Source organism: Podarcis bocagei, assembly GCF_964188305.1.
Source record: "Podarcis bocagei genome assembly, chromosome: 15".
Taxonomy (NCBI): domain Eukaryota; kingdom Metazoa; phylum Chordata; class Lepidosauria; order Squamata; family Lacertidae; genus Podarcis; species Podarcis bocagei.
Window position 1 is genome coordinate 32,095,732 of NC_138141.1, and position 17,029 is coordinate 32,112,760.

The 17,029-nt window shown below is 47.8% G+C and overlaps 1 protein-coding gene across 3 annotated transcripts in view; it reads left to right on the forward strand.

Moving 5' to 3' along the window:
• TMEM132E (transmembrane protein 132E) overlaps positions 1-17,029 on the forward strand; it is a 121,397-nt gene that overhangs the window by 100,779 nt on the left and 3,589 nt on the right. For all 3 annotated transcript variants that reach the window (XM_081172904.1, XM_081172903.1, XM_081172905.1), the window contains exons 4-8: positions 4,661-4,853; positions 5,743-5,886; positions 10,407-10,612; positions 11,264-11,543; positions 14,581-14,772. In XM_081172904.1, the coding sequence (XP_081029030.1) occupies positions 4,661-4,853; positions 5,743-5,886; positions 10,407-10,612; positions 11,264-11,543; positions 14,581-14,772 (1,015 nt within the window). The remainder of the gene's footprint in view (positions 1-4,660; positions 4,854-5,742; positions 5,887-10,406; positions 10,613-11,263; positions 11,544-14,580; positions 14,773-17,029) is intronic.

A 17,029-nucleotide genomic window follows, 5' to 3' on the forward strand; every position in this document is an offset into this window, starting at 1 on the left:
CGTCCTGAGTTCAAGCATCTTCAAAGCTCATGACACCTTTGGTAAAAGCTGTTCTCCAATTGGAGCACTCGCAGGCCGGTGTTTCCCAGGTGTTTTGCCTTGAGAGAGTCTTTAAACCTCTTGTTGACCACCAGCATTACGCTTTCCATTTTTAAGTTTGGAATAGAGTAGATGATATTCAGGCATCTGAACAACATGACCAGTCCAACAAAGTTGATGTTTAAGAATCATTGCTTCGACACTGATGATCTTTGCTTCTTCCTGTAAACTGGCATTAGTTCGCCTGTCTTCCCAGGTGATACAGGAGGTACTAAAGGATCCATGACAGATGGCCACCTAGCCTCTGCTTAAATATCTCCAATGAAGGAAAGTCCACCACCTCCCGAGGAAGCCTATTCCACTGTTGAACATTGTTGACTGTCAGAAAGCTCTTTATAGAAGATGGTGGACTCTTCTTCATTGGAGGTACTTAAACAGAGGTTGGATGTTCCTCTGCCAAGCATTCTCTAGCTGCGATTCCTGCATTTCTACGATTCTACCCTGGCAGTGTGGGCCAGGATACAGTGAGTCAGATCTGTGTAGCTCCTTTGACCTCCCGGTTCCTCTCCTCTCCTCAAGGTAAAGCCCACCTATGCTGGGGGCAAGGAGGTCCCTGCCGTGCGGTGAGGAGGGGCTTCGAATTGAACACCCACAAGACCCGGCTCTGCCATTAAGGGAAGGTTGAAAAATGCACGGAGAGTGGAGCATTACAAAAATAATACAGCCATCTCGGAAACCAAAGGCAGGGATCAAAGGCCGGGCTTGGCTGCCCCACGGAGGCTTCCTGCAGAGCTCCTGATAAGCCTTTGTAGTGGGCTTGTTTTAAACCGAGCTCCTCGAGGAAGGGAACGGCTCAGATGCTTGGCTGAGATTTCTTAGACTCCAAGATAAATTGGGAAGAAAGCGGAGGAGCAGGCGGGGGAGGCTGGTCGGGAGGTTCCAGCAGCGAGCAAGGCAACATCAAAAGCGCCCAGCCCAGAATCGGAAGCTGGCAAGCATCAAACAGCCGGCTGGCTCTCAGGTTTGGGGACAGTGGTGTCACACGGGGGTCTGTTGGTCTGTGGGAGTGCTGCTTTCATGGGATGATCTTGAACTGCAGAGATGGTCGCACCTGAATCTCATTAATCCGATTTAGTGGCTTACGCAAAAGCAGAACCAAAGCAGTCGTTCTGGTCAACATTGCTGGCCCCCACCCAGGTGCGCCAATCTAGGCGGTGGAGGTGTCTTCAGCCCCCTCAATATTTGTTTGAAGGAGGCCCAGCCCCCTCCCCAACAGTATTGAGGGGGGCTGGGGCAGCCTAGCAGAAGGCTGCCCTGCACAGCATTGGGAGACGTGCGATGTAACGCGTGTGACATCACATGCTCACGATGTACACCAGCCCCCCTAATCTTGGGAGCAACCCAGCACCTCTGCCCCCCGCCCTTCATAAAAGCATAAGAACAGCCTTGCTAGATCAGACCTGTGGCCCACCTAGTCCGGCATCTTGTTCTCACTGTGTCTTCAGGGAGGGTTGCGGGTTCTGATCCCGGGCACTTTTCTAAACTTATGTTCCCATTCCAGTGGCTTGTAGAAAATGGTGGCAATAGGGTTTTGTTGGTGGGCCGTTTCAGGGGGGCTTTGCCAACTACCCCATCTTAGGTTTCGTGGAGATGACTTCCAAATAACTCTCCTCTCCTGCAACATGCTGTGCCCAGGTAGGTCTGCAGTTTTGCAGAGAGGCCAATCTACCACGCTGCTCAATTTATATATTTTTAGCTGTAACGAGATGAAGGGGCTGGACAAGGCACCAGAGGGGGACTGGCGGACTGGCTCCTTCCCGGGCTGCAGATTAAACTCAGCCTTGGAAGATTGGAGGCGGGTGATGAATTCAAAGTGATTACAGTCACCTTTTAAGAAGAAAAAAACACACGCCCCTGGATCATATACTGCAGCTGGGGAGTGAAACGCGTCTCAGTCCTCACCGCTCTCGGGGATTTGGACATCAAAGGCTTTCATTTGCCTTGGCATTTTGACTCCTTGACGTCCGCGGCCTCCGCAGAGTCCGTGGGCGAGAGTTTTCCAGGGGTGGAGGGTGCAGAAGGGTTGGGAGGGAGCTTTGGGGCTCTGGTGTGATGAGAGCGGCTGGCCTGTAGGGGGTGCTGTGGAGTCACGGGTTCTATTCCATTTGCTCATCATGGTGCTGGTGGAGGAGACACCCATATTATTATTTGATTTTGGTTTAAAAATACAGTGGAGGCTCGGCTTGCGAACGTGAACTGTGTGGGATGCACGTTCGCAACCCGCAGCATTTGCAACCCGCGTCTGCGCACGCACATGTTGCGATTTGGCGCTTCTGCGCATGCATGACCGCCGAAACCTGGAAGTAACCTGTTCCGGTACTTCCGGGTTTCGGCGGTCCGTAACCCAAAAAAATGCAACCTGAAGCGGCTGTAACCCGAGGTATGACTGTAAAAGTAATACAAATAAATGGCACTTTGATATGTATAAGAAGGCGGTGCCCAAAACAGAAACACAATCCTACACAAACCGCAGTGAGACAATTCATATTCTAGATTCCTTACTCTTTATGAACAGGCATCAAGGATAAGAGGTTTTTAAATGGGATAGCAGGTGAACAGTGTTACTTTTGATTCCGCTAATCAGAGGCATACTGCTTCCAGTAACAGAGGCGAGACATAGGAACCATGGCTAGTAGCCACAGATATATTCCTTATTATCCTCGAGGAATTTGCCCAATCCTCTTCTAAAGCCATCCAAGTCGGTGGCCATTGCTGCCTCTTGTGGGAGGGAGTTCCAAATGTTAACTGTGCGAATAAGTCCTTTTCATCTCCCTGGAATCTGCCAAAATTCAGCTTTACGGGGTGCCTATGAGTTCTGGAGAGAAGGAGGGGGATATTTCTCTATCCATTCTCTCAGTTCCAAGATGCAGGGATTTATTTTTTAGCTGGAACGCAGTCCCAGCATCTCTCAGGTGGGTGCTGCTGCCATTAGAATAAAACAAGGGAGGTGTTCGTGGTGAGTTCTGGCACCTCTTTTTCTAGAAAAATAGTGCTGCCAAGACACTTGAATTCTGATGACCAGACATGCCATTCCCCAATAGCCTCCTAGTAAATAACTCTCCCTTCTCTCTCTCTCTCTCTCTCTCTCTCTCTCTCTCTCTCTCTCTCTCTCCACCCATCCTTAAAATCTATCTTCTAAAGAGCCCCTATTTCTCATTAAGCTTGTGCCTTAAACCTCTTAATGCTCATCTCCACCCACACAGAAGTCTCTAAGTGAGGCCTCGTTCCCATTGAAGAGGCAACACTTCAGACGGCAGGTGGGGCCTCACACACTAAGATGCTCCTGCATGCAATAAATGTGGTACCCAGGCTGCTTTTTTGTCCATTCGTGGGAGGTGGAAATTCAAAAGCCTGTGAAGATGGCTGAGAAAATTTCAGTGAACTCTTTTGGAGGGAGAAGGGAGGGTTCAGCTTACCGTTACATAAAAGAGGCGCAGAGAGTCTGTCTTGTCTGTCTGTCTCTCTCTGACTCCCCCCCTCCCTTTCAGATCTTCAGCACCTCATTTAAGTAAGGGAAGCCAAACTCAAGGTAATTTGTAAGAAGTCGCTCTATTAGTGTGGCAGCTCCTGCACTTTGGAACTCCCTGCCTATTGACATAGGGCAGGCGTTTGTGGTTAGGCAAGGCTACACTGACACATAGAACTTGGAGGTGCCCTTTAATTTGCTGTTTAGCTTATCGTTGATTTTATTTTCGTGTGAATGTTTTAAATAGCTTTCAAACTGGTATTCGCTTGGAGACTTCTTTCTTACGATCCCGTAGTATATAAAATTTGCGAAATAAATAAATGTTTTACACCCATCAATTTAATGCAGTTTTTTTGTTTGTTTCTTTGGTAAAACGCTTAGAGGTTTTATTATGATCAAGCAGTATATAAATGTTGTCAAACAAAGAAGTAAAACTCTTTAAGGACTTAGATGCAAGGGATAAAAACGGCCACCTTGGAATCTTCCAATCTGTGTAAAGAAACCACCTCAATTTCCACCTCCATTTATTTACTTATTTTATTACTATTTTTATCCTACCCTTCCTCCAAGGAGCTCATGGTGGCCTACATAGTTCTCCTTCGTCCTCACAAGAACCCTGCAAAGTATCAAAGAATCATAGAGTTGGAAGGGAACCTGAGGATTATCTAGTCCAACCCCCTGCAACGCAGCTGTCTCCTAAAGGGAGCGAACCTGCAGCCCTGGTGCTATCAGCACTGTGCTTTAACCTACTGAGCTATAATTAGTATGTTAGGCTGAGATGGAGTGCTTGGTTCAAGGTCACCCAGTGAGCTTCTTGACTGGGCAGGGATTCGAACCCGGGTCTCCCAGGTCCCAACACTCTGTAACCACCATACTGATGACATCCACCTTCTTACATAGAGGTTTCCTAACATGCTCAGAGGTGTTATTACAGTCAAGTGGTATTTAAGTGTCATCAAATAAGTAAGTTAAATATTTCCGGAGATCTGGATGTGGAATGACCAGCTTGGAGTCTTCCAATCTGTGTAAAGAAACCATTTCTGTGTTCTTCCACTGCTGGCATCCACCTTTCTCTCTCTCTCCCTCTCTCTGCAGGGCTGAGGATTCCCCTTATGAGGTCATGCAGCTGGACTTCGAAATGGAGAACTTCACCAGCCAATCAGTGACCCGCCGCATCATGTGGCATATAGACTACCGAGGCCGAAACCCTCCGCCCGACTTAGAGAAGGCTGTGACAGAGCTGGCGGTCATTCAGAGGGACATTCGTGCCATCCTGCCACTGGCCATGGTGAGGGTCCCAGTAGTCAGGCTGGAAGTTGGTTTGTGTCTGTGCTACCAGTGCTATTTTTCTAGAAAAAGAGTTCTGGAACTCACCATGAATGCCTCCCATGTTCTCTAAGAACGACGATGGTGCCCACCTGAGAGGTGCCGGAACTGAGTCCAGTGAGTTCTGGCTGAGAAAAAGCCTTGTGCGCTACCCCTTCTGTTTCTTGACCTGCCCATATCCCAAAACTGGCCCACCGGACCCATTGCATGATCTCATTCCCCTGACTCAAGTAAAGAAGCCTGTGTTTCCCACGCTTCTGGGGCCTGGAGTGTAGTTCTATCACAGACGCAGGTGGCACTGTGGTCTAAACCACTGAGCCTCTGAGGCTTGCTGATCAGAAGGTCGGTGGTTCAAATCCCCACAAAGGAGTGAGTTCCTGATGCTCTGTCCCAGCTCCTGCCAACTTAGCAGTTTGAAAGCAGACCAGTGCAAATAGATAAATAGATATCACTGTGGCGGGAAGGTAAACAGCATTTCCGTGCACTCTGGTTTCCGTCACAGTGTTCCGTTGCACCAGAAGCAGTTTAGTCATGCTGGCCGCATGACCCGGAAAGCTGTCTGTGGACAAACGCCGGCTCCCTTGGCCTGAAAGCGAGATGAGCGCCGCAACCCCATAGTTGCCCTTGACTGGACAAAAAGTCCAGGGGTCTTTTACCTTTTTACCTTTTTCTATCCCCTCACCAAAACTGGAGCCAGCAGCACAAGGGACTTTTGCAGGCCAGTTGGCCAGTCCAGGTGTCAAAACTGGCCCACAGGAGGCAGAGGGTGAGGAAGGTCAGAAAGGCCCCGCCCTCCCTGCAGTTTAGGATCCGGGCACTCTAACTACCACAGCCTCCTTTGTCCCCTCAAGGACACAGAGATCATCAATACGGCCATCCTAACAGGTCGGACGGTGGCCATCCCAGTCAAGGTCATTGCCATTGAGATGACGGGCGTCATCGTGGACATTTCAACCGACGCAGAATGCAAGTCCACCAATGAGGACATCATCAAGGTGGGTGGGGAAAAAAATCAAGGTGGGTGATGGGGAACCAGGCTGTGTGGGTATATAAGAGGCACAACTCCATTTGTAAGATCAGTCCCAACATGGCTAACCAGAGGTATCTGCATTTTTGTATTATTTTAATTACTTCTTAACAGTGTGTGTGTGTGTGTGTGTGTGTGTGTGTGTGTGTGTGTATTTATCTGTTTTACAATTTAAAATATTCATTTAAACAATCTTAAAATATCATTGACTTCCCTTCTTCCCTTTTCATGGTTCATTTTGCAGAACACAAATCCTTGCATATTTTATATAAACTAAACCATTCAGTATTCCATTATGACATCCATCAATACTTATTTACACAGGTGAATTTATCTTAATGCTCCCAACGTTTTCAAGTGTACACACTTTCCCCCTGTATATTCAACAAACATTTTTCAATCTTCTTTAAACATATGTTCTTCTTGTTCTCTTATTCTATAAGTTAGGTCCGCTTCTGGCTCGCTTTTGGTATTTTATCTGTGTTGTTTTGATTTCTGTAAGCCACTTTGAGCCCCAGTCTGGGAAAATGACAGTAATTATTATTAGTATTATTTTGTTCTAACCCCAAAGTCCCAATTCCTTGTATGAAAGGTGCCCTGACCTTTCTGCAGCTTCTCTACCCCATGATACACCCTCCCACCACTTTCACATAATCCCTGCTCCAGAGGCGGCGGCAGCCAGCCCACTCCCTGCCAAATTCCTCACAGTGCATATGGAACTCCCTCCCACTGGAGGCAATGATGGCCACCAACTTGGATGGCTTTAACAGAGGATTGGAGGAGAAGGTTCTCAATGGCTACTAGCTATGAGGGCTGTTTTCTGTTTCTATTCAGAGGCAGTGATGCTTCTGAATACCAGTTGCTGGAAGCTACAGAAGGGTGGAGGGCTCTTCCGCTCAAATCCTGCTTGTGTGTTTCCCAGAGGCATCTGGCTGGCCAACATGAGAACAGGATGCTGGACTAGACAGAGCCACTGGCCTGATCCGGCAGGCTCTTCTTCTATTCTTACACCCCTCGCCCACTGCCTGGACTGAAAACAATCAAGTTTGATTTACCATTGCCAGGTTTTAATGGTTCCCTTTCAGCCTGAGCGAGCACGCTAGCAATCCTGCATTTCTGGACAGGCTCCGAGACACTCTGATGGGGCTAATGTGCTCCTTCCCCGCTCGTAAATCTCTCCGGTTGCCGGCCCTCGAATCCGGGGACGGGACCGAGCCTGCGAGCCGGGTTGAATAATTGATCAAGTCACTGCCCCTTTGCCTCCTCTTCTGACTTCCCTTCCTCTATTCCTTCTCTGCCCCCCCCCCAACCTACTGAGTTATGTTGACATTGCTCCGAACGAGGTATGCTTGGCAGGAACTCTTGCGTACCTGGAGAGACTGGAGGGAGGGCGATTGCTCTGTCAGGACTATAAACCTGCTCCATCCATCAGGCAACCCGCTATCTGTTACTGTAAATAATTCAGCATTAAGGAGAGCCGTGGCGTCGTCGGTGGCTCCACTCCCCGGGTGTGTATTGCAAAGAGGGGGCATAAACAACAGGAGTAGCTCTATCGATCTCCGGGCTTGAGGAGCGCGGAGGAACAAGCCTCCGGTTATCTGTGCAGCGAGAGGCTGACGGATGCTGCGGCCCCGTCTGGCTCAGAGCGACGCGGATCCCTTGCGCTCAGGAGAACATGAGAACTCGTGGGCATCCAGTGAACAGGAGCTAGCCAACCATGAATCATGTAGTGCAAGTCACAGTTAACTCCTTATTAGCGGAAATATGATCAGCAGCAGGAATGCCAGGCCTAATAAGCACAGCAACTTGTCTCTGGTAGATGTTGCCCGCATGAAGCAGTTGCCGAGACTGAAGCAATCCCCAAGCAATCAGAGACTGTGTCTACACATTGCCAGTCTCTGCCCTCTTCATGCCTCTTCTTGTTCTGGGAGATCAGAGAGGAGGGGAGCTGGTTGCAGCAGGAAGGGGAGACATCCGTGCCTCTTCACCAGCCAGATCTCTCTGCCTCTTGGCCTCCCTCCTCTCTTGCTTCAGCTTCTGCCTCTGATTCTGGACTTCTCTCTGCCACGGACTCTCCCAGCTCACTAAGCCCTGTTGCTCCTTCAGCTTCTGACACCTCCTCCCCACAGTCTTCTCCCTCTGACCGCTCATCGTCATCCTACCAACATTCCCTGCGGGACTTGACATCTTTCCGCAGGGCCTGCAAGACAGAGTTGTTCCGCCAGGCCTTTAGTCAGGGCGCAGCCTGACCCCCTCCTCTGGCAACCTGCACAGAATTTTGTTTAATCGGTTGCCACCAATGTGATTTTAACTAATTTTTATAATGAAATTTTTTTAGAATGTGTCATTTGATTGTTTGATTGTTTATTTGATTGTTGTTAGCCGCCCTGAGCCCGGCTCAGCTGGGGAGGGCGGGATATAAATAAAATTTATTATTATTATTATTATTATTCCCTGAGCTCCGAGACTTCTTCCCCTGGGGGTTCCCCAGCTGGTTCCTCCCACCATTCCTCTGCGTCCAACCAGTCCATGACACAGAGCTACGGAGCTCCCACAGAGTGGTGTTAGGCTGCCTTATCTTGAGACGTAACTATTTGATCCACCTAGGGATGGCTCAAATGTGGACCAGCAGCAGCCCAGCCCAGCCCAGCCCAGCCGGCTTCCTCCCTGATCCTGCGATCTGGCAATGTTGTTGTTGTTTAGTGATTTGGTCGTGTCCGACTCTTCGTGACTCCATGGACCAGAGCACGCCAGGCACTCCTGTCTTCCACCGCCTCCCGCAGTTGGGTCAGACTCATGCTGGTAGCTTCGAGAACACTATCCAACCATCTCGTCCTCCGTCGTCCCCTTCTCCTTGTGCCCTCCATCTTTCCCAACATCAGGGTCTTTTCCAGGGAGTCTTCTCTTCTCATGAGGTGGCCAAAGTATTGGAGCCTCAGCTTCACGATCTGTCCTTCCAGTGAGCGCTCAGGGCTGATTCCTTCAGAATGGAGATGTTTGATCTTCTTGCAGTCCATGGGACTCTCAAGAATCTCCTCCAGCACCATAATTCAAAAGCATCAATTCTTCGGCGATCAGCCTTCTTTATGGTCCAGCTCTCACTTCCATACATCACTACTGGGAAAACCATAGCTTTAACTATACGGACCTTTGTTGGTAAGGTGATGTCTCTGCTTTTTAAGATGCTGATCTGGCAATGCCAGGGATCAAACCTGGAACCTGAGAGCCTGCTGGATCAGGCCAGGCCAGCATCCTGTACTCACAGTGGCCAACCAGATGCCTCTGCTGGGAAGCCTACAAGCAGGAGTTGAGCACAAGAGCCCTCTCTCCTCCTGTGGCTTCCAGCAACCGGTTTTCAGAAGCATTGCTGCCTCCAACTACAGTCATCACAGCAGACAGTAATCGATTGCCTTCCCCTCCATGTACTGTTCAATCCTCTTTTAAAGCCATCCACATTGCTGGCCACAGCTTGCCTCCTGTGGGAGGGAGTTCCGCAGTTGAACTATGCGCTGCACGAAGAAAACGGATAAACTATGCCGAGATGGCGAAGCTCACAGGAAGAATTAGAAACCAGGAAGAGACTGACTTTAATAAAGAATGGGGAAAGTTTATAATTTATTTTTAAAGATTACTGTAAACAATTACACACATTGGTAGGATGGACGGAAATCTATGGAGTGATAAAGGATTTATAAAAGTAGAGCTACGGAAGAGATGCAGAGAGGGAAATCATTATATGAAGAGCCACGGTGGGAGGGGAGGGAAGTCAAAGGGGATTATATGTTTATGTTGTTGTTGTTTTCTGTTGGTAAAAATGCAAAAATTAGATTTAAAAAGAAGACAAAGGGTTTTCTTTTCTCTCTCCCAAACCTGATTTTCTTCCCCATCCAGGGATGGATGTTACCCAAAGTGTAGCTAGCGTATAGCACGAGGCATTGGGGAGTTTTTCTCCAGCAGCGTTTCAAGACAGATGCTATTATTTGTCGTCCCTGGAAGGGCTGGGAGCGAGCCTGCTCCGGACTGTGTGGCTGGGTGTGTTTATTAGCGCAGAGGAGGCGAGCGCTGTGGCGTCGTCTTTATTTTGATGAACGACACAATATCCAGAGATGCATTTCAGAGCTCATTTTTATTCCGATGCCGAGCTGAGATTGCCTTTGCAGACATGCTGAGCTGGTGTCTCTTGGATGTTGAAGGCAAGCTTAAGTAGCCCTGGGGGAATAAGAAGAAATAGACCCCAGCTAATGTCTAACACACACACACACACACACACACACACACACACACACACCACGTATCCCTGATGCCAGAACAGCCAGACAGCTTCATAGATGAAAGGTTTTCCCAAACAGTGGTCCACAAACCACCAGTAGTTCGTGAGAGGCAGTTCGTGACCTCTAGCATGGGAATTCAGCTTTGTCATGGCCAAAGCATCCTGGGTCTCACCTCTTCCTCTTCCTTGGTACCCTAACCCACCAGTTTTGTCTGCAGGTTTCCAGCAGCTGCGACTATGTCTTTGTGAGTGGCAAAGAATCGAGGGGCTCCATGAATGCTGGGGTGTCCTTCAGCTACGAGCACCTCACCGCCCTCCTGGAGATGACCGTCTGGGTCCCCAAACTCCCGCTGCACATCGAGCTCTCTGACTCTCGGCTCAGCCAGGTGAAAGGGTGGCGAGTTCCAATCTTACCCGATAGGAGGTAAGCCAAGAGTTGGGGAAGGAGTGGGGTGGCTGGAAATCCGCTCGGGGATTATGTTTGAGAGCCTCTAGGCATGCACAGCGAAGACTAGTGGCCATTCCTGATCCCATTGCCCAGAAGCTTCAGCTCATGTCAGAATTCTCCCCTAGGTGCTCACCTCCTTAGAACACGCAGGGACATGCAACTCTCTTATTTGAGAAACTTATCTGCTACAAAAAGCATCATCCTTTTTCAGACATTGGTATTAACTAATTTTAATAGCATGTTTTGTTGTAGCCTACCATAGGCCCTCATGGTGAACAGATAATAATAATAATAATAATAATAATAATAATAATAATAATAATAATAATAATAATAGTAGTAGTAGTAGTAGTAGTAGTAGTAGTAATAGTGTAATGAAAATAAAAAAAATGGGGTGGAAATATCCACCCATTTAGAGTGAGGGAAGGCAGCACAGCCATCGCTCTGATTTGACTTTGCGATGTCACGTCACGTGAAATCCGATTGGCTACGTGATGTCATTACGCCAGATGCACAATCCCTGATTGGCTGGATTGGTTGGTTAGTGGAAACTCTTCTTTTTAGGAAAAGGGGGGGGGGAAGCACCAGAGCAGCTGCCAGCTGACCCAACTGCTTTGGCTGCCACAGGTCTGTCCGGGAGAGCGAGGATGACGAAGAGGAGGAAGAGCGGCGGCAGAGCCGGGGCTGCACCCTCCAGTACCAGCATGCCACCCTGCAGGTCTTCACCCAGTTCCACACCACCTCCTCGGAGGGCACGGACCAGGTGGTCACCATGCTGGGCCCAGAGTGGATGGTTGAGGTCACGGACCTGGTCAGCGACTTCATGAAGGTCGACGACCCTCGGGTGGCTCACATGGTGGACACCAACACCCTCGCTGGCCGGGAGCCTGGCACCACCCTCTTCAAGGTAAGAGCGTATCGTCGTTTTTTTACACCCAGCAAGGAAAGGACCCTATCTCTCTTCTAGATCACATGCTTTTCATGCAGAAGGTTCCAGGTTCAATCCCTAGTGGCATCTCCAGGTAAGGCGTTAGAGAGACTCCTTGCCTGAAACCCTGGAGAGCTGCTGCCAGTCAGTGTAGACTGTACAGAGCTAGATGGACCCGTGGTTCCTATTTAGATAAGCCCTTGATTGGGGGCCACGAGGACTGGAATCTGAGGTTAGTGGCGGAGCCTCTGCTTTGCAGGCAGAATGTCTTAAGGTTCCATTCCTAGAATCTCCTGGAAAGCCAATTCCATTCCATGTAGACAATACTAAGATTGATGAGCCAATCGTCAGTATAATGAATCTTCCTATGTTCCTCTTAAAATTAGCCCTTTATTTGAAATAATGAGGACTAGAATCTTGGCTTGCTTTTAAGTAAAAATTCAGTGATGGAGAAAAGGTCCCAGGCTTAATCCCCAATGGCAGCTACAGGTAAGGTTGGGGGAAAGACCTGGAGAGCTTCCACCAGTTAGATAGATAGACACAATTGCCTTGTTCTATATAAGGCAACATCCTATATTAAGGAGCAGGGGTTATCTGCCTCCGTTAGGGGAGGCAAAGGAGGTGCAGCCGTAAACATCAGTTTCCCCAACAATCTAAGCACCTTTGGATTTGCAGCTCCCCTCCCCTCCCCTGGCACTAGGTACTCCTCATATCGGAGGCCCCTTTCTCACACATTCATAGAATTGTAGAGTTGAAATGGACCTCCAAAAGTCATCCAGCCTCATGTAAAGGAGAGTCAACCACCTTCCACGGGAATCCATTCCATAGCCGAACGGCTCTGGCCGTCCATAAGTTCCTCCTAAAGTTTCATCAGAATCCCCTTTCTTGCCATTGAAAGTCATCATTTCGGGTCCTCCGCTCTGAAGCAGCAGAAAGCAAGCTCCCTCTGTCTTCTATGTGACAGCTCTTCAGATTTTTGAAGGTGGCTGTTATCTCACCTCTCAGTCTCCTCCAGGCTAAGTATACCCAACTCCCACAACAGAGGCCCTCTCTTCATTCTCGCTTCACGCATCCCAGGGCTAAGAAAACAGATCTGTTTTCCTTGGTGGGGGGGGGGGGCTCATCTGCATTTTCCTGCCTCTACATTCCCCTTCCTCCTTGGCTGCACATCCCTACACCCCTTCTTCCTTCCCCTCTCTCTCCCTCTCTCGCATTTTCTCCCTGAACCAGCTCCTCTTGAGCCTGTGCCAAGCATCTCTTAACTACAATTAGTTCCAAGCCTGGGCACTGTATTGCCTTCCTAAGCAGAAATTCCCAGGCTCCCAGATGCTGCCTTCAAAGATTCGAGCAGTTCAAGGTCGGAGTGTCTTCCCCCGGTGAAATGTACTTCGGAGAATTGTGTGTGTGTGTGTGTTTGCAGGGCGAGTGCATGAAGGGAAGGCCATGGAGTGGTGCTGTTCTCCGGCTTGGCTCAATAGCATCGCAGGCCTGGGATGGAAAGAGAGATGCAATGCTTAGCTAGAGACCTCAGCAGGCAATTTCTCCATCAAGAATCACAGAATTGGAAGGGTCCACGAGGATCGTCTTTCGCCCAGCGTGGGACTTGAACCCACAACCCTAAGATTAAGAGTCTCGTGCTCTCCCGATTGAACTATCCTCTGGCTTTTTAAAAGGATCTCCAAGCTTGGGGTGTGGGTTGACACTTTTCCATTCCATGGCATTCATCCCTTTAATATATATCGTCGTTTTTTTACACACAGCACACAGGGCTCATCCAGACTTCCTTTTTGAGCTTAGTTTCAAGGGCAGCCACGCAGAGAGCGCACTACAGCAATCCACAAGGGTGATGCACAGTGTTAGAAACTCAGATAAATAAGCTAGGTGCCAAATGGCTCATTAAACGAGGGTTACAATCACCAAAGCAGAAGGCCTGGTTGCCATTTGGGGGCAAGACGACTTTTGGGCTCCTGAAATTCGTTCTGATTGTGCAGACAAAATATACCTGATAGAATTCTGCAGGGTGTGTTGCTAGTGTGCTCAGGGAAGTTTTTAATGTTTGATGTTTTATTGTGTTTTTAATATTTGTTGGAATCCGCCCATAGTGGTAATAGTAATAATAATAATAATAATAATAATAATAATAATAATAATAATAATAATAATAATAATAATAATTTTATTTATATCCTGCCCTCCCCAGCCGAAGCCGGGCTCAGGGCAGCTGACAACAATAAAATAATACAACATTCTAAAATCATTTCATTATAAAATTAATTCAAATCAAATTGATGGCAACCATTGGGCTAGAGTTCTGTGAAGATTGCCAAAGGAGGGAGTCAGGCTATGCCCTGGCCAAAGGCTTGGTGGAACAGCTCTGACTTGCAGGCCCTGCGGAAAGATGTCAAGTCCCGCAGGGCCCTAGTCTCTTGTGACAGAGTGTTCCACCAGATCAGAGCCACAGCCAAAAAAGCCCTGGCTCTAGTTGAGGCCAGCCTAACCTCTCTGTGGCCTGGGATCTCCAAGATGTTTTTGTTTGAAGATCATAAGTTCCTCTGTGGGACATACCAGGAGAGGCAGTCCCGTAGGTACGAGGGTCCTAGGCTGTATAGGGCTTTAAAGGTTAAAACCAGCACCTTAAACCTGACCCTGTACTCCACCGGGAGCCAGTGCAGCTGGTATAGCACCGGGTGAATGTGATCTCGCAGCGAGGACCCCGTAAGGAGTCTCACCGTGGCATTCTGCACCCGCTGGAGTTTCTGGGTCTGTCTCAAGGGCTCAAGGAGCCCATAAGTTGTTGTTGTTGTTGGATCCCCAGGCATGCACCTCCAGGTGGTGGAGACATCGGGCACCATCCTGGCACCTGGGCATCTTCACTTGGCCACATGTTGGCCAATAGCCAAGTGCAAAATGCACCTGGTGAATTTCCAGCCTTGGTGGCAATGAGGAATGTGACTGGGCGTTCCTCCCAATCCCAACCAGGGGAGATGTTCCTTACGGCCCACTTCTCTTCCCATAGGTGGTCTCTCCGCTCATGGAGGCGGTCCTTGGGGAGACCCTGGTGACGGTGGTGGACGAGAAGGTCAGCATCACCGAACTGAAGGCCCAGGTCATCTCAAACCTCTCCCTCTCCCTCCACCCCAGCCCTGGGAACAGCCACACCATCGTGGCCAAGACGACAGCCCAGCAGACTCTGAATTTCTCCAAGCAGGTACTTCTTCTGAGGCAGCCCTCATGGATTGGGGGCGGGGGAGGGGGTAGATTTAATTAATTAATTGTCTCATTCTTTCATTTAGAACCCACTTTTTCTTCAAGGAACTCTAGGGGCTGCCCACACTTTCCCCCCTCCCCGTTTTATCCTCACAACAGCCCTGTGAGGTAGGTTCTGAGGAGCAGTAGTGACAGGCCCCAGGTCACCCGGTGGGTGGTCCTAGCCCAACACTCTAACCCAGGGGTCAGCAAACTTTTTCAGCAGGGGGCTGGTCCACTGCCCCTCAGACCATGTGGTGGACCGGTCTATATTTTGAAAAAAATTATAATGAACGAATTCCTATGCCCCACAAATAACCCAGAGAGGCATTTTAAATAAAAGAACACATTCTACTCATGTAAAAACACGCTGATTCCTGGACCATCCGCGGGCCAGATTTAGAAGGCGATTGGGCCGCATCCGGCCCCATCCTTAGTTTGTCTACCCATGCTCTAACCACTACACCACACTGCCTCTTGCTTGCCTTCTCTCACTGTAATCATTTCCTTAAGTTTACATGTTGTTGCTGCTGCCCAATATTTTTGCTAACCGTTCCTGCGCTATGGGTCTCTATCCCCCCCCCCCCAATTTGTCACAAAATGAGTGTCTGATCAGCTGCTATCAAATTCCATATTAAGTTTTTATGTTTTTCTCAAGGGTCTAAATCCCTTATGAGACAATTATCAGAGCATCCAATGGCAACTCGTATGATATCTGTGGCGATACCATCTCTACTGTCTTGACCTAAAAGATTATAGATAGATAGATGATAGATAGATAGATTAGTTTTTATTCACTGTATTCATTTTCATCTTCAAACTGTTTAGCATGCCTGCACAGAGCTATATCTCTGTTTACATTAGAGCATATGGCATGCAACAATTATATAAAATTAAAAATAACCCAACAATAAACACTCATAATCGTTTTCTGAATATATTAGCAAAGTTGCGTCGGAAGTGCACATACCCAAATTATTGCAATTATTACAGATATGAAAATGAGCTATAGCAATGTGTAGATTGGTGAACATACATAACCCAAAAGATTTCAGTCATTGAACCGATCTACCGAATGTGTCCAAAACTTCCCATTGCAGAGAGGATAAATTTTACTCGAGCTTTGTGGAGTCATAGACCATTGAGGGAGCAGCTTGTAATGTTTTTCTGTAAAGTTAACACAAAGAGGTCCTGCCGGATGAGGAATTAGAACCCCTATTATTTCCTTTTAAAGCTTGTACACAGATACGATTTCAAAGTATTAAGGCAATAAAGAATAGAACAACTGCTCAAGTTTCCCTTCTTATAAATTATTACCTCAGGACTTGACATTTTACCTCCAAACTCACACCATCTTATTCATCCGTTATATTTTATTCTACATAACTTATCCATTGTCTGCACTGAAAGCATCGCGGAACTAGGTCCATTTGAGGCCTTCCCACCATTGTTTTGAAATTGCCATTATTTACAATTCCTTGATATGTAATTACATTGTGATTTACCCAGTTAGCAGTTTGGCCTCCTACTACCTTATTTATTTATTTTATATATTAAAAATGTTTATAGACTGCTATTTCATTTTTCAAAAATTCAAAGTGGTTTGCAACAAAAATACATAAAAACATGTTTTTAAAAGGTTTTAAACAGACGTCAATTAAGCACCGAGGAAAGGTGTGCGCTCAGTTGCCTGCATAGGCCTGACAGAATAGAGAATCTTTCACCAGAAGGTCTCTTTGTTTAAAAGAAAAGAAAAGATGTGAGCAAGGATATATTTAGGTGTTGACATTGTATTTAAGCTATTCCAAACATCTCAGACTGCATCTGTACAAGGATTTTGTATCTGAATAAAAATCCATTGTCGCAGGATCCTAGAACCGTAGAGTTTGAAGGGACACCCAGGGGTCATTCAGTCCAACCCCCTGCAATGCAGGAATCTCAGCTGAAGCATCCATGACAGATGGTCCACCCAGCCTCTGCTTCAAAACCTCCATTGAAGAAGAGTCCTTTCCCCTCTTTCTATAGTAACCATGGAATAACTGTGAGCTCTGCTTTCACTTACACCATGGAATTACCTTTGAGACATTCAGCCATTGGGCTATTACTTTTAGATGTGTAGCTTTATATTAATCTACTATATCGAGACATTTTATTCCTCCTTTGTTGTAGCTTGTCTCCAAGGTTGCCATGGGAACACTAGCTCTTTTTCTTTTTTGCCA